The 24,002-nt window shown below is 30.8% G+C and overlaps 2 protein-coding genes across 2 annotated transcripts; both read left to right on the top strand.

Annotated features, from left to right (window-relative positions):
• The first annotated feature begins 14,308 nt into the window (after positions 1-14,308).
• LOC149516571 (F-box/kelch-repeat protein At3g06240-like) lies at positions 14,309-15,684 on the top strand. Its single transcript, XM_089767317.1, has one exon. The coding sequence runs from the start codon at positions 14,346-14,348 to the stop codon at positions 15,606-15,608; it is 1,263 nt and encodes a 420-aa protein (XP_089623443.1). The 5' UTR covers positions 14,309-14,345; the 3' UTR covers positions 15,609-15,684.
• Positions 15,685-19,464: 3,780 nt separating this feature from the next.
• Positions 19,465-21,072, top strand: LOC149516570 (F-box protein CPR1-like). Its single transcript, XM_089767316.1, has one exon. It carries the CDS (start codon positions 19,597-19,599, stop codon positions 20,719-20,721), a length of 1,125 nt encoding a protein of 374 aa, XP_089623442.1. The 5' UTR covers positions 19,465-19,596; the 3' UTR covers positions 20,722-21,072.
• Positions 21,073-24,002: the final 2,930 nt, after the last annotated feature.

The following is a 24,002-nucleotide window of genomic DNA, read 5'->3' as shown; positions in this document are numbered from 1 at the left end:
ACCCTAAATTTTTCTCTACTCCTCTTCATGTTTTGATGGCATCGACGATCGATCTCTCAAATCAACTCAACCAAACTTCTTATTTTTTCTTGATCTCTCTTTCTCACATACTCTTATCTCTCTCACTCAGATCATATTATCACAAATACAAATATTAGCATTATTTTACAAAAATTTTATATAAAAAAAATGTAACTTAATTTTTTCTTACCTTTTTTTATTTTGATTATTGATTAAAGATTTGAAGCTAATTTGAATTTGAGTAGTTACTAATTGAATGGTTAATAGTATCTAAGATTTTTTAGATGAATTTTGAAACTGAGGAAAGAAAGAACGAGATTGAGTTATGAGCAGGGATTTTTTTCTTTTAGCTTTTGTCTTTATTTTTGCTTTTACAATCTTCTTGTTTTATTCTAATTTTGGGGAATCTTGGTTGTTCACTATTAAAACTTGAAAGCTTTTTTTTATTATTATTATAATTTGTGCTAAGTGTTAACGAAAAAAATGGGATAGCGGTAATAACGGTCCGTTGTACACCGTTTTGAGTGTGATTAAATTTCTCAATTATTTTTTTCTTAATAGCGGTGGCGCTACCGTGATTTCACGGCCTCTATTCCACTATAACATTGATATTTGAATCCCTGCGTGGGGGAGAGGGTAACGGTCTGCGGATGGAACAGAGGACTCGTCAATACTATCCCGAGAATGGGGGTGATGAGGATGAAAACGGGCAAAATCTTAGGAGGGAATCTGCAAAAAATAAAGATAATCAATGACTTTGATTGATGGTCATAACATGTCTGGTGGAGCCTAGGGTGGAATGGAGTCATTTGGCCAAACGGGGGCTGGGAAAGAGAAATGGGTGGACCTTGTGCGAACTAATAATGACTTGCATGGGAGGGACATTCCTGTCGTAGGGCCAAACGGGGACTGGGAAAGAGAAATGGGTGAAGCAGAAACAATGAAGAAGGCAGAACTGCTAGGCAATGTTTCTGGATCGAGCAAAGATGGGAAGGCAGATTACTGAAAGCATAAATGGAAAAATTGGCAAGAGAACCTAGGGTTGAACAAGTAGGGGAACCATGTGATTTAGGGAAGAAAAAGAATATGCATGAGGAGGAAACTGAAATGGAAATAGCCACAGTGGGGAAAAAGTGCAAGTTAATCGAGGAAATGGATGTGTAGGGTAATACAGAACAAACGATGGAGACTGAGCACCAGTCCCGTCGAGAACAATGAAGTGCCCAGCCTAGAATTGTTGAGGGATTGGGAACCTGGAGCAGGTCGAGCCCTTCAGGACATTATGAGGAAAGAAGATACCGAGGTAATTTTCTTGTGCGAAACTATCTTAAATAATACAAAGCTGGAAAAAATAAGGGTGAAATGTAAAATGTACGAGGCTTTTGGTATGGAAGCACGGGGTAGGAGTGGGAGTTTGGGTATGTTATGGAAGGAGGATAAAAGCATTAAATTATTGGGTTTCTCGAAGTATCATATTGATATGAAGATAAAGGATAAAAAAGGAATGGAATGGAGGTCTACGGGTTTCTATGGAAAATCGAATGTGAGAGAAAGGAACCAAGCATGGAACATACTTCGACGGTTGACGTAACAAAGCTTACTTCCTTGCCTATGCTTTGGAGATTTTAATGAGATACTCTATGATAGTGAAAAGGATGGGGGTAATGTAAGACTTGAATGGCAGATGAAAGCTTTTAAGGATATACTAACAGATACGGGATTCTTTGATCTAGGTTTGAAGGTACCGAATATACATGGGCAAGGGAGTCAACAACTGGGTCTGTAATACATCAAAGATTAGACCGAACGCTAGTGAACAGTGAATGGGGTGACTTATTTACCGACTTCATAGTACGGCACCTAGTAAGCCCCATATTACACCATTGTCCTATTTTGGTGGATACGATAGGCAAGCATAAGAGGAAAGCAGTTGACACCAGGAGGAGACGGATGTGCCTGGAGGCAATATGGTTGAAAGACCCAGACAGTAAGAAGGTCATTGAAGATGCTTGGGAGGAGAACCGGGAAAAGGCACTGAATGGAAAACCGAATGGGGCTAGACAAAGGCTGAGGTTGTGGGGGAGGCGAAAGTTTTGTGGGATACATGAAGAAATCAAAATCCTACACAAACAGCTGAGGGAAGTCAGTGGGCAAGTGCCGGACAGCGAGACCTTGGCTCAAGAATGGAAGTCAAAACAAAAATGAATGAAAAGCTTGAACAAGAAGAATTATTTTGGAGCCAACGTGGAAGAGTGAACTAGCTAAGAGAAGGAGACAAGAATACCAAATTTTTTCATGCACATGCCACCCATAGAATAAGAACAAATCGGATCAAAGGTTTAAATGATGGAACGGGCATGTGGCAAGAGGGAGTTCATGAAATGGAGCACGCAGCCGTGGAGTATTTCTCAAACCTCATTAAGTCCCAGGGGCCCACGAACATGCAGGAGATTCTAAAAGCAATCCCCTCACTTGTAGCAAAGGAAATGAATACTCTACTCACAGAGCATTTTACTCCAGAAGAGATAAAAGTTACCATACAATAGATACACCTTACAAAGGCCCAGGGCTTAGATGGTACGCCAACCCTCTTTTATCATAGATACTGGCACGCTATAGGATCGAAAGTTACAAATTTCTGTCTATCTGTCCGTAATGAAGGAAATAGCTTAGCAGGGTTAAATGATAGTCAAATAGTTCTGGTCCCTAAAACACCCAACCCAACAAAGATGACGATGTTTAGGCCTATTAGTCTCTGCAACGTCCTTTATAAAATTATTGCAAAATCCCTTTCCAATAGATTGAAGTAGATTCTACCCCATTGTATTAATAGAACCAAAGTGCTTTTATCCCAGGTAGGCTTATAACTGATAATGTTCTGGTAGCTTACGAACTAATACACTCCTTGAGACTTAAATGTAAGAGGAAGACAGGTTGGGCAGCATTGAAATTGGACATGAGTAAGGCTTACAATAGGGTTGATTGGGATTTCAACGAGTCTGCTACGAGGAAATCGGGCTTCCATGAAAGATGGAATTCTTGTATGATGCATTGCGTGAGAACAGTTTTTTACAGAGTGGTGATTAATGGTAGCTTAACAGAGACTATCATCCCGAAAAGAGGATTGAGACATGGGGACCTATTGTTGCCCTACCTTTTTCTCATTTGCACTGAGGACCTCTCGGCACTGTTAACCAAATATCAAGACAACGGTCTGTTGCAAGAGGTGCGACCTAGTGTAAGCGGCCCGAGGATAACACAATCTCTTTTTGCCAATGATAGTTTGCTTTTCATTAAAGCAAACAACATTGAAGGTAAGCGTGTAAGGAAACTACTAAAGACATATGAAAACGGGTTGGGACAAAAGATAAATTATGAGAAATCAGATGCTTTATGCATTATTGCCTTCCCAAGCTTTTTATTTTCCATTTAATATAGACATCTATTTTCAAGCCACATGTGAAGCTCTAATCTATTTCCCTTCTTTGCCATTTGTCCATAATTGTTGAAATGTGATTCTTGTGATCTTGCAACCGATGCTCTAATCCTTGGATCACTTGGCAAAGTGACTATTTTTCATTCAACATTTTGAGTTTTTGTTTTTTCTCTTTTCAAGCTCGACTTGCAACCTTTCCGTTTCCTTATGACATTTCACTAATCTTGTTGAAATGGTTAAGTATAATTTCTCCCAATTTTGACACTCTTGAGAAATTCTGACAACCTCTTTTTGCCTTTCTTGAGCCTTGCCTTTCTAATGATTCATTTCTTTTCGGAACTCATCTATTTCACAATTAAGATTTGGTAACTTTTCCAGTTTTGAGTTGGACTCATGATTTTTTTTTCTTGGTACAACTCTTTTAAATCATTATTAGCCACATTCCTTTATTTCCCAACCTTTTTCAATCTATTCCCTCATATTTCTACTTCGTATCTTAGTTGTCCCATTTTCTCATGAAGCTTCAAATTTTCTCTTTTTACTTTCTCTTTTTCAGTTTCTAATTCTTTTCTAACAAGCTCAAATTATGATAATTATGGTTCTACCTAAAGGTTAGCTAATTGATGTGAGCCATCATAGGGAGGAAGTACCATATCTCTAAGCTATTTTGCCCTCAAAATCTAGTAATCAAGGTTGACCTTGTTGAGGAAAGGCCCTAGTCTCGACTTTTGTGTCTTTTTTTATACTTAGATTAATTTTTTTGATGTTCTTGGTGCATTGGAGCCCTTATAATTGAACTTTACTTTAGCAAGGTCGTGAGTAGTAAGAATAAACTATTTTGCACCAAAATGCCTTAGCAACATTAATAGGGCATAGCTCACCACCCCCGTAGTCCCAATAATGGTATCCATGGCTCATTTCCTCCTCAATATAGTATAAGCACGTGAGGCATCCCAAGCACCATCCATTCTATTTCATCTTGGGTAAGCCTTTGTAAGAATGTGATCCATTCTTCTTTGGTCTTTAATGTTGGCCATTGGCTTTTACAAAATTCTTTAACCAGTTCCTTGCTTCGAAGATATAGCATTGAGAATGCACTTTTCTCACACTTGAACTAACTTTTTAACCATACTTACAACAATAGTGCACATCCTATGAAGCACTTATTCCTATTTTATTGATAGAAGTTTAATGACCTTATGGTTTCAGTTAAGATCACTGGTGAAGGATTGATTGTTTAGGTTTTAACTTACTTGAAAAAGTCCACCACAGTTTTCTCAATATAGCTTAAAGTTTTTAGGAAGACCACCATGCCGTATATTGCCAAAGCAAAAATAGTTATCCCCTTATCATCATCTAAATGCCATTAAACAAAATTACAAAGAAAATCCCGATGGATATCAAGATGTTTGCCTTTAGATTTTATGAAAGAATATATAGTTTCAACATTGAACCTTATAAGTTTCACCAACTTTTTACGGTAACTCTATTTCGGCTTCTAAGTAAACACCTTCTCTAGACATTTTAGTTTTATCCCAAGCAAAATCGAGTATTCCTCAATGGTCGACATCAAATCCTCTTAGTTAAAAGTGAAGCATCTGGAGGATGGATCCCAAAACTATATAGCTGCTTGAATCAATTGTTCCTTAATCATCACCGAAATTAGGGATGCAATCTGTTGATACTTTTCACTAAATCTTTTCTTTCTCTCTTCACTTAGTTAACCCCAAATGACAGACAAATCTTTTAAATTGTTTTGTGTAAGATCCAAATGCACATTTTCAGGCAACCTTGACACATAACCGATAGGCAAACAATCTCCATTCTTTTACTGATCTTTTTTTGACCAAATATACACCTCTTTATATGACTCATATGTGACACTTATGAATGATGAGCAAATTTGTAGCTCTACAAGATCTATGAAAAGAGATTTTCAGAAGAAAAATGTCTTTGAGCAAATATCTCAATGGAAAATTGCATAATGTGGTTTATGCAAAAAAGAAAGAAAAAAGAAAAAAGGAAACAAAATCGAATTAGTATAAGGATGTTATTCGAGATTAGAAAAAAAAATTAATTTTCCCTTAGTCATAAACATTTAGGGTGCTACATAACCAAACAAAATATTAGTCTTTTTACTAATTGCTTGTTATTTTTATGTTCTAAAAAATTTTTTTTTTTTGTAAATTTTTGTTTTGTAACAAAGCCCTTTTTTTTTGTTTTTTTGTATTTTTTTCGGTTTGTTTGAAACACAATTTTTTTTCTATTTTGCACATTTTAGAATTATTATGATCCTTAATTATTCCAAACTTTGGTGCCTTCTATAATTGGATTGGAGAGGCTCTACCTATGGTTGATCTCTTATGGCGTATTATATGCTTGGTTTGGATCGACACACATCTAAAGGTTCCCAAATTATTCCTTACTATCGTCTATATTGGACTAGTAAGACATCTCGATTCTCACCCATTACCAACTATGAATGGAAATGGTTCAGTTTGAGTAAAAGTATTTCACTTACCATTGCAGAGGTTATCACCTCATGAAGGCATAAATATTTTACTTCCTCTTATAAGGGATAGAAACCAAGTATAGAGCTCATGCATGAGATGCAAAGTTTTATTGTGTGAGGGAAATTAACACAAATGCCCTATAATTTATTGAGAATCATATACATAAAAGAAAATAATTAAAAAAAGATGTTAATTATTCATTATTATTAGCATATTGGTTTTTTTTGTTTTTTATTTTTTTAAACAAATTCAAAATCAAGGGAGTTAATGTTAGATACTGGTTAAGATGTTAAATCATAATTAATTTTTGGCCTAATTCTTAGAAATACTTCCCCAACGAAGTTGTTAAACTGTCATAATAGTTTTAAAGCCACTTGACAAATTTAAAAATAAATGGAGTTTCCACTAATCTTTTTTGGCTATATGTAATTGGTTACATTTTAAAAATTAATTAAAATTTATTAAAAGATAATTTTTAGGTTTGTAAAAACAGTTTAGGTTTGAAAGTTGATTATACATAGAGAAGAATTAGTACCCCCACAGCGCCTGTTAAAAAATGGTACCAATTAATTATGTGTTATCCTTTAATTTTAACAAAAAGGTCTAAATTTTGGTATTTAAAAATAATTCCCTTGACTACCTTTATTAATTTATTTTCATTTTCATTTTTGTTATTTCACCCCCTTTTTCTTTTTTAAAATTTTTTCTTTATTATTATTATTATTATTATTATTATTATTTAAGATTAATAAATTTTATTTAAAAAAATTAGAACCTTATTATTGAAAAAAACTCTAAAAATGTTTTAGTACGTTAGTAACATTGAAAGAATTTTTCTTACTTAGGGATTTCTTAGGAATCACTATTTGGATTTCTTTAAAATATTGTCCTCGGAGGCTCATGTCTATTTTTTAAAAATTAAATGATATGCAAGTGATGCAAATGATTAAAAATTAGGGTGCATGTTTTATTTATTTCTCTTTTTTTTTAAAGAAATTTGTTTATTGATTTTTTATTATATATTTTTATAGATTTTTTAAAAGAAAAGAAATATTTTTATTGTATTGAAATTTATTTTTATAAATATTCTAATATACTGGTAGTATTAAAAAAATCTTTTAACCTAGAGATTTTTTATGTATCATTATTTGAATTATCTTAGAATCTGATCATCAGATAAAAATTTTTCTTTTTTCTCTGTTTGTTTACGAGTAATTTTTTTAGAACAAATATAGTTTTTCTTTTAGAAAAAATTGTTTATTAGTGAATGCATTTTTATTATTTACTATTTATTTTTTTAAGTTGAAGAAAAAGGAATTTTTATTATTATTTAAACTTTTTTATAAATATTCTAATACTGTAGCAGTATTTAAAAAAAATCTTATCACATAGAGATTTCATAAGAATCAGTTCATTAATTTCCTTAGAATCATATTGTTGGATTCCTTTTCCTCAATTTTTATTATTAATTTTAGTTAAACTTTTTTTATTTTATAGAAAAAAAAAAGGAAATTTTCATTATTATTTTATTTCTTACTTTTTCATTTTTCATTTTTATTATAAACGAAACTTTTATTTTTATTTTTTAACGTAATTTAAAATTATAAAAAAATTTTAAACTCTATTTTTATATAAAGAATATTTTGGAACATAAAAAAATACTATAAAAATATTAATAAAAGAATAAAAAAGTAAACACAAAATACAAAAAAAAAACCTAAACTAGACTGGTCAATGATCTAAAGCGGTTAAGGTTCAACGGTTTATAGCTGTTGCCTGTGATTCAAGTGGTCTGGAGTTGTTTTTTATGGTTCAAGCTGGTTTAGATATGATTTTTTGAGGTTCAAGCCAGTTCAATACCGATTCAGTCAAACTGATCAAAATCTAGTCAACTATCACATTTTTTAGTTGAGTCGCGCAAATCTCGGATTGATGTCATAACATATAGATCCGTAAACTTACTGTTAGATATAGATTAAAAGAGTCGCTACCAATCTTTTTTGTTTAGATGTGATTGGTCACCTGATAGAATATATCATATTTAAAGAGAAGTCCAAAAATTCACTTAGATATTTTTAAATAATAAATTCTAGTCCATAAAATCATATTTTAGGTTCAGAAACACAGTTACACGTGAAGAAGGTTATAACACCTATCCAAAGGATGATATTAGTTTAATTTCAAATTATCCAAACCTTCAAATATTCTTATAATTCTACCAAATTGTTTAATTATTAGAAACTAATCCTAAATTTGCTCTAATAGTTTGATAGCAATTTAAAATAATTTTTTCACCTTAAGAGTATTCATAAAGACTAGTGTCACATTCTCAAGAGGTTTTATTGTTGGGTTCATTAATATATTTTTATTCAAGAAAATAATTAATAAAATTTGCCAATAGTTTGATAAGATTTACTTTGATGTAGATCTTTCAATAGTTTGATGAGATTTTCTTGTAAATTTATTTTTAGAATATGTATTAAATCTTTCAATAGTTTGATAAGACTTAATTTAAGATGCAAATCCTCCAATAATTTGGTAGGATGAAAACAATGTATTTTATTAGTAATTTTTTTTATAAAATTGATTTATGAGGTTCTCCAATGATGTGGTAGAATTCATAAAAAATTTAAATTTATGAAAAATCCTTCAATAGTTTAGTAAGATTCATGAATTTATTTTAGAAACATTTTTTGGTTATTATTTTTAAATAAATAAAATAAAATTCATAAAGGTATTTTTAAAAAATAAATAATAAAATTTTCAATTTAAAGTAATGAGAAAATAGTAATTAAAGATGAAAAAAAATAATAAGTAAAAATAAAAATTCTAAAAATAAAATTAAAATAAAATAATCAAATCAAATCAAATCAAAATAGAAAATAGAAAATAGGATGAAAGAAAAGAAAAAGAAAAACCTGCGATTGGGTTAAGCTTGAAGTGTGGATTTTTACGTAGGTCACCGGGTTCAAGCAAAAACTTCAAACTTCAACCAAAAAATTCATCCTAAACCTAGAAAAGTTTTCAGATTCTTAAAAACCCAATAGAAATTTCAAAATCAAAAACCAACAAAAAAACCCCAGCAAAAACTCATAAACTCAACATAATATAGAATCAAACTTAAAAATTAAAACCCAAATTTAGGAAATTCACAAATCAAATCAAATTCAAAATGAAATAAATTCACAGAACCCAAAAAAAAATCTCAAAAATTGCTTGAATGATTTCTGTTAAAAACAGAAAATTAAGATCCCTAGTATTTTTTCCCCCTTTTGTGTGTGGTTAATTAGTATTTATATAGGGCCTTCTGCTAAGAATTTTAGGGATTTGCATTGAATGGAAAAGATTGCAAATTTGATTATGCTTTGAATTGATTTTTTTCTTGATTCTCTTTAAAGCTGATTTAATTAATTTCTAGAATTGTCTTGATTTTCCTTGATTTTTAGAATCCCTTAAAATTTCTCCAAATTAAATCTAACTTTGATTCTCTAATTTTGTTTCTTTTCAATCCTCCTTTAATATCTAAAGATATCGTGTTTAAGTCTTAATTACCGAGGTCATCCTTGATTAGTGCTCAAATTACTCCACATGATTAATGATTTATGATAAAAATTTAGAACTAGATATATAAAATACTAAAATATAAAAAAATAGAAATAAATAAATAAGACAAACAAGATATAAAAAAGAAATGTAGGAAATTGAACTATTGGGCTTGGATTAGATCTAGGCCCAATTGGTTTGAGTCTCAAACTAAATAGGGTGTCTACAGCTGGGTAACAAATTCACGTGGATCCTTCCCTAACCAAAATAATATCTTTTTAACTCTTCCCTCTCCTATGAGAACCAAAATTTTTTTCAACTAATTTCTTCCCCCCTTTTACAAAAAAAAAAAAAAAAAAAAACAAACCTCAAAACCAAAAAATTTCTTCCACTTTTTTCCCAGAAAATGATGGGTTGTCGTCATGCACTTTTGTTCATCGTCATCATCGCCAATCACCAAAAAACTTCCAAAAGTCACCAAAAAACTCCTCTCAACCTCTTGATTCTCATTTTGAGCCCCGTTTTTCAAAAAACTCTTTCCAAATACCAAGATCTGTTCTCAAAGTCTCGGTTGAAAACTCCTTTTCTTTTTGTTTTTTCATTTTTTCATTTTTTATGATTTGTTTTTTTTTTTTTTAGTGTTGATTACCTATTCTAAAGGATGTGGATTTTGTTTTTTATTTTTATATTAGGAAAAGGTTTTTTTCTGTTTGACAGAAGATTTCTTTTATGGGTTTTTTTTTTGGTAGAGTTTTTCCCTTATTCTTTCTTCCTCTTTGTTTTTTGCTTGATCTTTAAATTTATAGAATTGGGAGGGGAGATGAAATCTCATAATTTTTGAGATTCTGAGGGGTTTTCATAGGGTCACCAGCGGCTTATCTGCTACCTAGAAAACTATCGATGTGACTTTTTTTTTTCCATTTTAGCTTAAACTAGATTTTTGAAGACTTGGCCTTATTTGCCATGGCTGAAAGGGGAAAGGGGTACAGACAAAAGGGTAGGGTGGCTCATGGGTTGCCAGTGCCATGCACGACACCCATAGTCATAGGCTCTTTTTTTGTTTTTAATTACCTTTTTATTATTTTTATTTTATTTGCTCTTTTTTAAAAAATAAAAACTTAGTAGTTTAACTGGATTTTGGGCCACAACTTTGGGCCAAAGATAAAATTCTAGTCTTAAGCCCAATTGAAATAAAATTTGGGCCCAATATCCACTCAATTGAAATCAAGATCTGTTTTAGACAATTCGAACAAAATTGGGTGTTTACACATTTCTTGTGCAAACAAACCATCTATTAATTTATTTTATTTTTAAAAATATCTTCTAATATATTGGTAAGATTTTCTATCAAAGATTCTCCTCCAATATATTGGTAGGATCATACGGAAACTATTCTTTTTCTTTTAAATCTTAATTAAAAATCATAAAGTTCTCTAATCTATTAGTAAAACCTTATTTTTAAAATCACAAGCTCTTTAATATGTTGGTAAGGCTTTTTGAAGACTATTTTTTTTATTTACCTTGAAATTTAATTTTTATGAGAAATTCATAAGGTTCTCCAATCTATTGGTAAAACCTTATTTTTAAAATCACAAGCCCCCCAATATGTTGGTAAGACTTTATTCTATTGAAGAATTCATTTCTTAGGAATTTTAACCCTCCAATATGTTGGTAAGGTTCATTTTCATTCAAAAATTCATTTTTTTTTTTAAAATTTGAAGCCTCCCATATATTGGCAAGGTTCATTTTTATTCAAAAATTCTTTTTTAGAAATTTAAACCACCCAACATGTTGGTAAGATTCATTTTTTATTCAAAAATTTATTTTTAGAAATTTGAACCCTTCAATATGTAATAAGATTCATTTTTATTTGAATTTTTTTTATTTTTTTATAAAAATTATTTACAAATAAATAAATACATAAATAATCAAATAAAATAAATAAATAAATAAAATAAACAAATAAATAAACCACTAAATAAATAAAAATAAATAAACAAATAAACAAATAAACAATTAATAAAGAAAATATACAAATAAATGAAAAATAAATAAATAAATGAAAATGAAATTATACCAACAAGATTGACTCGGTTTAGTGGCTGAGAAGGTGCGACTATAAGCACAGAGGATAACAGGATATGGCACGGCTCAAGACTAGTTGGCTCGGCTTAGAAGCTCAATTAGCTTAGGAGGATTGTGAGTCGTTGGGTAGTGTGGTATAGTTCGAATTGGGTCAATGCAAAACACATGGATCTTAGGGTTTAACCTTACTCAAAACGACACCGTTATAGGACATTGTAAAACTTGCAAATTTGTTTTTTCTTTCCTTAGATTTCTTTTTTCTTTCTCTCCTTTCTTTCCCTTTCTTTGCTTCTCTTTCTAAAGCTTATGAACGTCGATCGAATGCTTTGTCAATTTTTGAAAAATATTGTCGAAAATTGAAAAAAATTGTTAGAGAGTCATCGAAAAATTTGAAGTTTGTCGAAATTTTGGTTGAATTCTAGAATTTCTAGAATAAATCTTAGAAATTTAGAAAAATTTGCTCCAAAACACCAAATTAGACTTTTAGCTCCTGAAATCCTTAAAAAAAATACCAAATTAAGTTATCGAAAAATTTGAAGTTTGTCGAAATTTTGGTTGGATTCTAGAATTTCTAGAATAAATTTTAGAAATTTAGAAAAATTTGCTCCAAAACACCAAATTAAACTTTTAGCTCCTGAAATCCTTAAAAAAATACCAAATTAAATTCTCTCAACTTAAAAACTCTAAAAAATCCTTCTGCTAAAAACTTTTCTCTTTTAAAAAATTTTGGATGCTCTTTATTTTCTCTCTATTTGTTGCTGCTATCTTTCTTGTTAAAATTCTATCTCTTATTGTTCACTATGCTTACTGTTGTGAGTGTGATTGTTGTGTGATGATTTCAAATCTATTTATAAGGGAAGATTTAGCAAAATCTCAATTCAATTAGGATTAAATTTATTTCAAATAAACACCTAGATTATCTTTTGAAATCAATCCTATCGTTTACCACCTAAGATAATATCATCCAAACTTCATCTGTTTGATTTTTTTAAAAATAATTAGATAATTTAAAGAAAATATAAATGGAATTTGAAGATAAGGATATCAAAGAAATTAAATAAAATTAAAAATAACAAAAAAATAAAAATAGATAAAGAAATAAAAAATAACATATGTATATATAAATTTAATAAAAATAAAATAAATAAAAAATTCAATTTATGGGTTCGGACTTTGAGTAAAACAAGATGTTTGTAGTTATATAAAATAAAAAAAAAATTACTATCACAATGAAGGTAACTATTGTTATTGTATCCGTTACACCGATAATTATTATTACATTCACAATCATAATAAATTTAATGTGACCGAAAACGTAACCATGACCTTAACCAAAATTCTTCTCCACAACATTTTCAGGCAACGAATGGGTGATTGTTACTGCAGCCATTAATAATCTTCCTCACTGTGTGTAAGTAAACGAAAGATTGAGTATCTATATGCCACCTAGATCCAAGTCAAAAAATTCCAAGAATACTCATGGCCGATTAGCTGCCAAAACCAACAAAAATCTCTATCTTTTACTCTTCTCATTTATTGCCTTTTTTACTTTTGATAGTGTAATTTTTGGGTTTTAGGGAAATTAGTTTCTTTTTGGTTTTTTTGTGATGGTTTTCGAATGAAAATAGAGTAGGATTTTTTTATTCCAGATGGAATTTGATGAAGGTTCTGCGTATTTGGCTATTTAGATGGGTGCGGTGGTTTTGGTGAGCAAAGGGTTGAAGGGGTTTTTTGTGTTTGCTTTTGGGTGGATGATGGTGGTCATGGTATAGCTTTGATGGCTTTTAGATGAAATTGGTGACGAGTTTGGGTTCTTTGCTAAGTGGGTGTGCTAGTAGCACAAGGGTACTGGTAGTGATGGTAACAGATTTTGTTTTTGAAGTTTTTTTTTTCTTTTTCAAAATTTCCCCCTCTGTTGATTTCTTTGTTCACTTTTATAAGTAGTTTCAGATTTTAGGTTCATGAGAAAAAACGAAAAGTAGGTAGAAATATGCGGGGTAAGAAAGAGGGTTGTTGGCAGCTTAATTTCGACTGCAATGATGGCTGGTAGGGTGGCTTGACGATTCAAGGGATAGGTTGGCTGAATTGCAGGCCTGGTAGACATTGTTGCTGGTGGTTTCTTGCACGGTATCTGCTTGTGATTTGATTTTCTTTCAATTTGTTCTTATATTTATTTTATTAAATTTTTCATTCCTTTTTTATTTAATATTCATTAATTAATTAAATTATTTATTTAATTAAAATGCTATAGATCTCAACCTAACTCTCGTAAAACGAAAAATTTTAGCATTGTATTCCGGAGTTTGCCTCTTACCTTTTATTTAATTAAAGCACTAATTTGATTGCATGAGTCTGGAAATTTGGGCTTTAAGCCTCAAATGACTTTAACTTTTAAGCACAAAAGACCATTTAACTAGAAGCAGATTGAAATTAAATTTTGGCCCATGTGATTTTAGATTGGAAAATTTGGACTCAAGATTATCAAGTTTGCACAAGTCCAATATCAAACAACTCTGATTAGAAAGCTCAAATAATCAAAATTAGGAACATCCGAATAAAACTCGAAATCCATTTTAATTAATCCGGATGTTTAAACAACCGCTTACTTAACCGTTAAGCAATGACGTCACTTTTTCTTAAATTTAATAGTTGGTATAATAAATAACCCAATAGAATGCCAGACGACTTGCAAGGGGCGTTACCTGTCAAATGTCAGTTACCATTTACGCTGCATAAAATGAAATCACATGAGTTTTCCCATCCCTTTGAAAGTATTGCACATACTCAAATCTCTCGTTTACACACGCACAGGGGGACACCGTCAAGGAAGATCATCAATGGCTGCAACCGCGATCACTCATTCGTTGCCTGAAGATATTGTGGTGGATATTCTGGCAAGATTGCCTGTCAAATCTCTAAAGCGATTCAGGTGTGTTGGTAAGTCTTGGTGTTGCTTGATTCAAAGCCCTCAATTTATTACTGCCCACTATTCTTTTAGTAAAAACAAGACCTGTCTCCTCATCAAACAAGTGAATTTTATACAGAGAAAGACTATGGTCTCTTTTATTTCCAATCAAACTCTTGATGTTGTTGCCAATCTTGATATACCATCCTTTACTGATGATCCAATGAGTATAAATATCCTAGGTCATTGCAATGGCATAATTTGTCTTTGTGACTGTGTTAGTGGTATTCTTTTGTGGAACATTGCGACTAAGGAATTTAAAATTCTCCCTATGTGTCCTTTTGAGTGTCCGCCAAGCTATGAAAATACCATTGATGTAGTGTATCCTTTGGAGTGTCCGCCACGCTCTGAAAATACCATTGATGTAGCTGGTCTGGGTTATGATTCCAAGAGAGATGAGTATAAAGTAATTAGGATTGACACATTTTGGGAGGGTGATTTCGACAAAGTCCCCCGAGGTAACCGAGTTGCTTTGTACAACTTAACTACTGATTCTTGGAGAAAGTTCAATGACAACTTAACTGCTGAATTCTTCCATAGTTATGGGAACGATCAAGTCTACTCCAACGGATTTTATCACTGTATGGCAGTTGTTGATAGTGAAGAATTGCTCCTCTCATTTGACATGAGTAATGAAGTTTTCGTCACAACACCATTCCCTGATGGGAGATTGGGTAAGAACTGTAGAACAACACGCTATCTTACCTATTTAATGGAAATCAACGGATCACTTGGTGGGTTACTTTGTCATGATTATTATGTGACAGATGGCTGCTATGATGTATGGGTGTTGGGTGAACTTGGTCTAAAGAACTCTTGGACAAAATTATTCACCATTGAATCTCTTCCTCCTGCCACTACACCATTAGGAGTCGGCAGCGATGGTGAAATCTTCTTTGTTAACGAAGAAAGCAACTTTCTGGCGTGGCATCATCGAGATAACAAAGAGATAAAGACACTCCAATTTGAAGGAACTGCATTAGAGCTAGCAATGTATGCAGAGAGCCTAGTTTCTTTCAGGGGAGGAACTGCATTCAACCATTAATTTTCATTTGCTGATACTTACAATTTAGTTATGCTTTTACTCAATGTTCAACCTTTTACTATCAAGATAAACTGTATTGTTACCTTTGCATTGAGAAACATCTGTTAGATTTTCTTCTCTCATTTTCTTTTATCTTACATGGCATTCAATTTTCAGTCTTTGGTTTTCTAATGAATATAGACGTAGGCCATTGGAGTTTCTTGCTATTGCTTTAAGATGGTAACGTCAGTGGTTTTTAGATCGATTTCATGGCTATTACAAGGGTAAATGCTACCTGGAGTCGATAGAAAAGTGCCAATTTGATTAATGGAACCTCACTTGTGCATCTTTGGCAATATAAACAGTACAACAGGTTTTGCTGTTTTCGAATAAACTTGGGGAATTAAGTACAAATTTCTTGGTTGTGTTTAATTTGTCCTAGTTAACGCATCTATTTTCTTTCGTTTTATGTTTAAAGTTGATGGTTTTGATTAAAAAAATTCGTGGTGGAGCTTAATTAATCTAACTTTCGCCTTTTCTGGTTTTGTTGAGTTGTCTATATAAAAAATTTCGTGGTAAAACTTGAACTTTATAATTAGTTTTGTACTTGTAAGTAATTTTGATTGAGAGAATCAATATATTTGTATATGTTTAATATTTATTTAGTATACGTGAATCAATAAATTGGCTTATCACTATTTAAGGTAATATTGCTCTAGAGAATCAAAATAATTTTTCGAGCAAGAATTCCTTACAATTGCATTATATATAAAATTAATTTTCAGTGGAATACAATTTGAGCTCAGGTTCAGTTTGAATTATAATAATTTATTAAAAATTATTTTTAATTTAAGTTTAATCTTTTTGAAGCCTAGGATCATGAAACTAAAAAGGTTGGATTTATTTATTTATTTGGTGCTAAAGGTTGGATTTATTTGCATCGCTATCGAAGCAAGCAACCGGGTGAATATAAATCCTGTGGTAATAATTACCTTATGTATGGTAATAATGCTATTGATAATTGAGATATCTAAAATCATTTTCAAACAAGCGAAATCGTAGGCTTGCACTATGAGTAAATTACTATAAAAAACAATAATTTTATCCTTTTAAATCAGGTTTTTTTAATTTGATGATCGATAGAGTGAATAGATTAATTTTGATTTTTTTTTAATAAAAATTTTTCTTTGTTAATGCACATATTGTGATGTTAATTAAGGGGTAGTTTTTTGCTTCACGTCATTTCAAAAGAGTAGCTCATTAATCAAGTAAAGCACCATCAAAATTTGCCAAATAATTTTGCTAGTCGTTAGTATTAACATATATAAATTATAAATGATGTTTAAATTTTAGAGCTCTCAGTAGGAGTACTTACATGATATCTAGTAGCAAGCTATTGACCAAGAATTAGACGGTCCAAGATTTATAATTACATATTTTAATTCCAAATATATATGTATATAAAAAATTCTATATAATTCTTATAAGCATTATTATTATTATTATTTTGGTTACACTTATATGCATTATTAAAGATTACATAATAAATGCCTCATGAAAAGGTTATTTTACAATAGTATCCAACAGTTGGCCTCCCCCAGCAGCGTTAGCTTGAGTTTAATTAGACTATAGGCCCCACCCTACTAGAATATATCTATTTTCCCCCCCTATTTTAGTCACGTAAATGAACTTTGATAAAAGGGACCATAGTCTTTCCATGTATATAATTTTCATATTTGATGAGGAGGCATGTATTGTTTTTATTAAAAGAATTGCGGCTTCTATTTAGCAGTAGCGACACTTTCTGCCATCATTATTCACCTACGATGGGGTTGTGAACGGTAATTACACTCACAATGGAGTTTTGTAACATCAAATAATGGCATAACGATCAATAATAATTATATCGAGATGCTATAGTAATTTTTCATATTTTTTAAATCAACTCATACAATAAACAAAATCAAACCAAAAAAGAAAACCCACCCTAACTTCAAACAATTAAATTAAAATCCAATAAATTTAAGCCTTAATCAAACTTTAAGAAAAAAGAAATTAATTCATGGCAAAAACACAAATACCCATTTTTAAAAATTTGAGTCGTGGATGGTTTAAAAAAAAAGTTCTCATATAACCTCCGTACCCGTCGACTTTCGGCTATGCTCTTTGTTGTCTTATCCAATTTTGATTTTGAGAGGGATAGATAAATGAGACATGTCGGTTTAAAATCTTTCCAATGAGAGACAGTGAGGATTTGAGCAAGACAAGAGGGTGGTTGGTTGTGTTTGGTGACTCAAAATGGGGAAGAAAAGTAGAGACAGAGGAGGAACAAGAAACAGAGAAAAATGGGATTGGCATTTGGCAAGCTGAAAACTATGCTGGCATGCTCTACTACTAGCGAGAAAAGAAGAAAATGGGTTTGGAAGAATTTGGTAAGACTGATATATTTCACATGGTTTTAAAGGTTAAAATTGATTTTGTTTTTTCGATTTTGGTGAATGATTTGAGGGAAAAGTAAATATGGATGGGAAATAGATATTTGAGAAATTTTTAATAATTTAAATAAAATTTTAAGAGGAATGTTAACTTTTAATTAGTTAATTTAATTTTGTATAATTTAATACATGTATAATAATTTAATTTAAAAAAATTAATTTTATTATGTAACTAAGTTTTTATGTCGGTGCTTTGCACGATTAATTTTATAACATAAAATCATAACAAATGTGCAAATGGAATTGACAATATGGTTTCAAGAGTTGTACCAACAAAAACATAATAATTTATTTATTAAAGTTTATAATAATTTGTTTTTTAATACATGAAATTGTAACATGAAAAATGTCAAACTAAATTATTTATGAAAATATACCATTAAAAACGTTTTCAAACACAATGTTTTATATATGATATTTAAACCTATTAACGTTTTTTAAAATCACAATTATTAACTCTTATGGTGAAATCTCACAAGAAAGGCCACATACAATGAGCCATGATTGAAAACTTTCGACAAATATAGGTCAACATATTTCGATGATTGTACTTGATTTTTATTAATTGTCATTGCGTAGCATGGCTTCTGTTGATTTCTTTGTTCACTTTTATAAGTAGTTTCAGATTTTAGGTTTATGAGAAAAACCAAAAAGTAGGTAGAAATATGCCGAGCAAGAAGGAGGGTTGTTGGCAGCTTAATTTCGACTTCAATGATGGCTAGAGGGTGGCTTGGCGGTTCGATGGATAGGGTGGCTGAATTGCAGGGTTGGCAGACACTGTTGCTGGCGGTTTCATGCATGGCATTCGCGTTTAATTTTATTTTATTTTTCAATTTTTTCTTATTTTTATTTTATTAGAATTTTTATTCCTTTTTTTATTTAATTTTCATTAATTAGTTAATTAAATTATTTATTTAATTAAAATACTATAGATTTCACATCAACTCTCATAAAACGGAGAGCATTAGCTTTGTACACCGGAGTTTGCCCCTTACCTTTCATTTAATTAAAACACTAATTTAATAGCATGAATTTGGAAATTTGGGCTTTTAAGCTCCGAATGGCATAGGCTTTTTAACTTTTAAGCACAAAAGACCCATTTAAGCAGAAGTGGATTGAAATTAAATTTCGGCCAATGTGATTTTAGATTGGAAAATTTGGACTCAAGACTACGAAGTTTGCACAAGTCCAATATCAAACAACTCTGATTAAAAAGCTCAGACAATCAAAATTAAAAACTCGAAATCCATTTTAATTAATCCGGATGTTTAAACAACCGCTTACTTAACAGTTAAGCAATGACGTCACTTTTCTTAAATTTAATAGTTGGTACAATAAATAACCCAATAGAATGCCAGACGACTTGCAAGAGGTGTTGCCTGTCAAATGTCAGTTACCATTTACGCTGCATAAAATCAAATCACATAAGTTTTCCCATCCCTTCGAAAGTATTGCATATACTCAAATCTCTCGTTTACACACGCACAGGGGGACACCGTCAAGGAAGATCATCAATGGCTGCAGCAGCGATCACCCATTCGTTGCCTGAAGATATTGTGGTGGATATTCTGGCAAGATTGCCTGTCAAATCTCTAAAGCGATTCAGGTGTCTTGGTAAGTCTTGGTGTTGCTTGATTCAAAGCCCTCAATTTATTACGGCCCACTATTCTTTTAGTAAAAACAAGACCTGTCTCCTCATGAAACAAGTGAATTTTTCACCGAGAAAGGCTATGGTCTCTTTTATTTCCAATCAAACTCTTGATGTTGTTGCCAATCTTGATATACCATCCTTTACTGATGATCCGATACATATAAATATCCTAGGTCATTGCAATGGCATAATTTGTCTTTGTGACCGTTTTAGTGGTATTCTTTTGTGGAACATTGCGACTAAGGAATTTAAAATTCTCCCTATGTGTCCTTTTGAGTGTCCGCCAAGCTCTGAAAATACCATTGATGTAGCTGGTCTGGGTTATGATTCCAAGAGAGATGAGTATAAAGTAATTAGGATTGACACATTTTGGGAGGGTGATTTCGACAGAGTCCCCCGAGGTAACCGAGTTGCTTTGTACAACTTAACTACTGATTCTTGGAGAAAGTTCAATGACAACTTAACTGCTGAATTCTTCAATTGTCATGGGATCGATCAAGTCTACTCCAACGGATTTTATCACTGTTTGGCAGTTGTTGATAGTGAAGAATTGCTCCTCTCATTTGACATGAGTAATGAAGTTTTCGTTACAACACCATTCCCTGATGGGAGATTGGGTAAGAACTGTAGAACAACACGCTATCTTACCTATTTAATGGAAATCAACGGATCACTTGGTATGTTACTTTGTCATGATTATTATGTGAGGTATGGCTGCTATGATGCATGGGTGTTGGGTGAACCTGGTCTAAAGAACTCTTGGACAAAATTATTCACCATTGAATCTTTTCCTCCTGCCACTATACCATTAGGAGTCGGCAGCGATGGTGAAATCTTCCTTGTTAACGAAGATAGCAAATTTCTGGCGTGGCATCATCGAGATAACAAAGAGATAAAGACACTCCAATTTGAAGGAATTGCATTAGAGCTAGCAATGTATGCAGAGAGCCTAGTTTCTTTCAGGGGAGGAACTGCATTCAACCATTAATTTTCATTTGCTGATACTTACAATTTAGTTATGCTTTTACTCAATGTTCAACCTTTTACTATCAAGATAAACTGTATTGGTACCTTTGCATTGAGAAACATCTGTTAGATTTTCTTCTCTCATTTTCTTTTATCTTACATGGCATTCAATTTTCAGTCTTTGGTTTTCTAATGAATATATAGACGTAGGCCATTGGAGTTTCTTGCTATTGCCTAAAGATGGTAACGCCAGTGGTTTTTAGATCGATTTCATGGCTATTACAAGGGTGAATGCTACCTGGAGTCGATAGAAAAGTGCCAATTTGATTGACGGAACCTCACTTGTGCATCTTTGACAATATAAACAGTGCAACAGGTTTTGTTGTTTCCGAATAAACTTGGGGGATTAAGTACAAATTTCTTGGTTGTGCTTAATTTGTCATAGTTAACGCATCCATTTTCTTTCGTTTTATGTTTAAAGTTGATGGTTTTGATTAAAAAAATTCGTAGTGGAGCTTAATTAATCTAACTTTGGCCTTTTCTGGTTTTGTTGAGTTGTCTATATAAAAAATTTCGTGGTAAAACTTGAACTTTATAATTAGTTTTACACTTGTAAGTAATTTTGATTGAGAGAATCAATATATTTGTATATGTTTAATATTTATTTAGTATACGTGAATCAATAAATTGGCTTATCACTTTGTAAGGTAATATTGCTCTAGAGAATCAAAGTAATTTTTCGAATGAGTATTCCTTACAATTGCATTGTGTATAAAATTAATTTTCATTGGAATACAATTTGAGCTCAGGTCCAGTTTAAATTATTATTATATTAAAAATTATTTTTAATATAAGTTTAATATTTTTGAAGCCTAGGATCATGAATTTTCGTAGAATCATATTGTCGGATTCTTTTTCCTCAATTTTTATTATTAATTTTAGTTAAACTTTTTTATTTTATAGAGAAAAAAGGAAATTTCATATTATTTTATTTATTACTCTTTCATTTTTCATTTTTATTATAAAAAAAACTTTTAGTTTTATTTTTTAACGAAATTTAAAATTATAAAAAAAAATTAAACTTTATTTTAATATAAAGAATATTTTTGAACATAAACAAAATACTAAAAAAAATATTAATAAAAGAATAAAAAAGTAAATATAAAATACAAAAAAAATACCTAAACTAGATTGGTCAACGGTCTAAAGCAGTTCAAGTTCAACAGCCTATAGTCGTTGCCTGTGATTCAAGTGGTTTAGAGCTATTTTTTATGGTTCAAGCTGGTTCAGATCCGGTTCAATATTGATTCAGTTGAACTGGTCAAAATCTAGTTAGTTGTCACATTTTTTAGTCGAGTCAGGCAAATCTCGAGCTGATGTCATAATATATAGACTCGTGAACCTATCGTTAGATATAGATTAAAATAGTCGCTACCAATATTTTTTATTTAAATGTGATTGACCACCTGATAGAATATGTCATATTTAAAGAGGAGTCCGAAAATTCACTTAGGTATTTTTAAATAATAAATTCTAGTCCAAAAAATTAGATGCTAAGTTCAAGATACGGTTACACATGAAGAAGGTTGTAGCACCATTATAGCACCCATCCAAATGATGGTACTAGTTTAATTTTAAATTATTCGAACCTTAAAATATTCTTATAATTTTACCAAATCATTTAATTATTAGAAACTAATCCTAAATTTGCTCTAATAGTGTGATAGCAGTTTAAGATAATTTTCTCACGTTAAGAGTATTCATAGAAACTAGTGTCACATTCTAAAGAGGTTCTATTGTTGGGTTCATTAATATATTTTTATTCAAGAAAATAATTAATAAAATCTTTCAATAGTTTGGTAAGATTTACTTTGATGTAGATCTCCTAATAGTTTCATGAGATTTCCTGGTAAATTTATTTTTAAAAACGTAATAAATCTTTCAATAATTTAGTAAGACTTAATTTAAGATGCAAATCCTTCAATAGTTTGGTAGGATAAAAACAAAATATTTTATTAATAATATTTTTTTATAAAATTGATTTATGAGATTCTCCAATAATTTGGTAGAATTCATAAAAATTTAAATTCAAGAAAAAATTCTCCAATAGTTTGGTAAGATTCATGAATTTATTTTAGAAATATTTTTCGGTTATTATTTTTAAATAAATAAAATAAAATTCATAAAGGTATTTTTGAAAAATAAAAAATAAAATTTCAATTTAAAGTAATGAGTAAAAAAAATAAAGATGAAAATAATAATAATAAGTAAAAATAAAAAATCTAAAAAAAATTAAAATCAAATAAAAAAAGCAAATCAAATCAAAATAGAAAATAGATGACAAAAAAAATGGAAAAACCCGTGATCGAGTTAAGCTTGAAGCATAGATCTTTACTCGGGTTGTCGGGTTCAAGCAAAAACTTCAAACTTCAATCGAAAAATTCATCCTAAACCTAGAAAAGTTTTTAGATTATTGAAAACCTAATAGAAATCCCCAAAATCAATAGCCAAAAAAAAAAACCCCAGCAAAAACTCATAAACTCAACAGAATATGGAATCAAATTTAAAAATTAAAACCCAAATTTAGGAAACTTAAAAATCAAATCAAATTCAAATGAAATAAATTCACAGAACCTAAAAAAAATCTTAGAATTTGCTTGAATGATTCCTATTAAAAACAGAAAACTAAGATCCCTAATATTTTCCCCCCCTTTTGTGTGTGGTTAATTAGTGTTTATATAGGGCTTTTTGCTAAGAATTTTAGGGATTTGAATTGAATGGAAAAGATTGCAAATTTGATTATGCTCTGAATTGATTTTTTTTCTTGATTCTCTTTAAAATCGATTTAATTAATTTCTAGAATTGTCTTGATTTTCCTTGATGCTTAGAATCCCTTAAAATTTCTCCAAATTAAATCTAACTTTGATTCCTTGATTTTGTTTCTTTTCAATCCTCCTTTAATATTTAAAGTTATCATGTAATTACTGAGGTCATCCTTGATTAGTGCTCATATTACTCCACATGATTTTATGATTTATGATAAAAATTTAGAACCAAATATATAAAATACTAAAATATAAAAAAAGAGAAATATATAAATAAGACTAACAAGGCATAAAAAAGAAGTGTAGGAAATTAAACTATTAGGCTTGGATCGGATTTAGGTCCAATTAGTTTGAGCCTTAAACTAAATAAGGTGTCTACAGTTGGGTAACAAGTTCATGTGGATCCTTCCCTAACAAAAACAACATCATTTTAACTCTTCCCTCTCCTATGAAAACCAAAATTTTTTTCAACTAATTT

This window comes from Durio zibethinus, chromosome 10 (assembly GCF_047325235.1).
Source record: "Durio zibethinus cultivar Kanyao isolate XHJ-2024 chromosome 10, ASM4732523v1, whole genome shotgun sequence".
Classification (NCBI taxonomy): Eukaryota; Viridiplantae; Streptophyta; class Magnoliopsida; order Malvales; family Malvaceae; genus Durio; species Durio zibethinus.
The sequence above is the reverse complement of the archived record's forward strand: the minus strand, read 5'-3'. Positions and strand labels throughout refer to the sequence as shown.

Excerpts from the sequence above, each read along its gene's own strand:
- LOC149516570 (XM_089767316.1), top strand. The coding sequence starts at position 19,597 with ATGGCTGCAGCAGCGATCACCCATTCGTTGCCTGAAGATATTGTGGTG.
- LOC149516571 (XM_089767317.1), top strand. The coding sequence starts at position 14,346 with ATGAGTTTTCCCATCCCTTTGAAAGTATTGCACATACTCAAATCTCTC.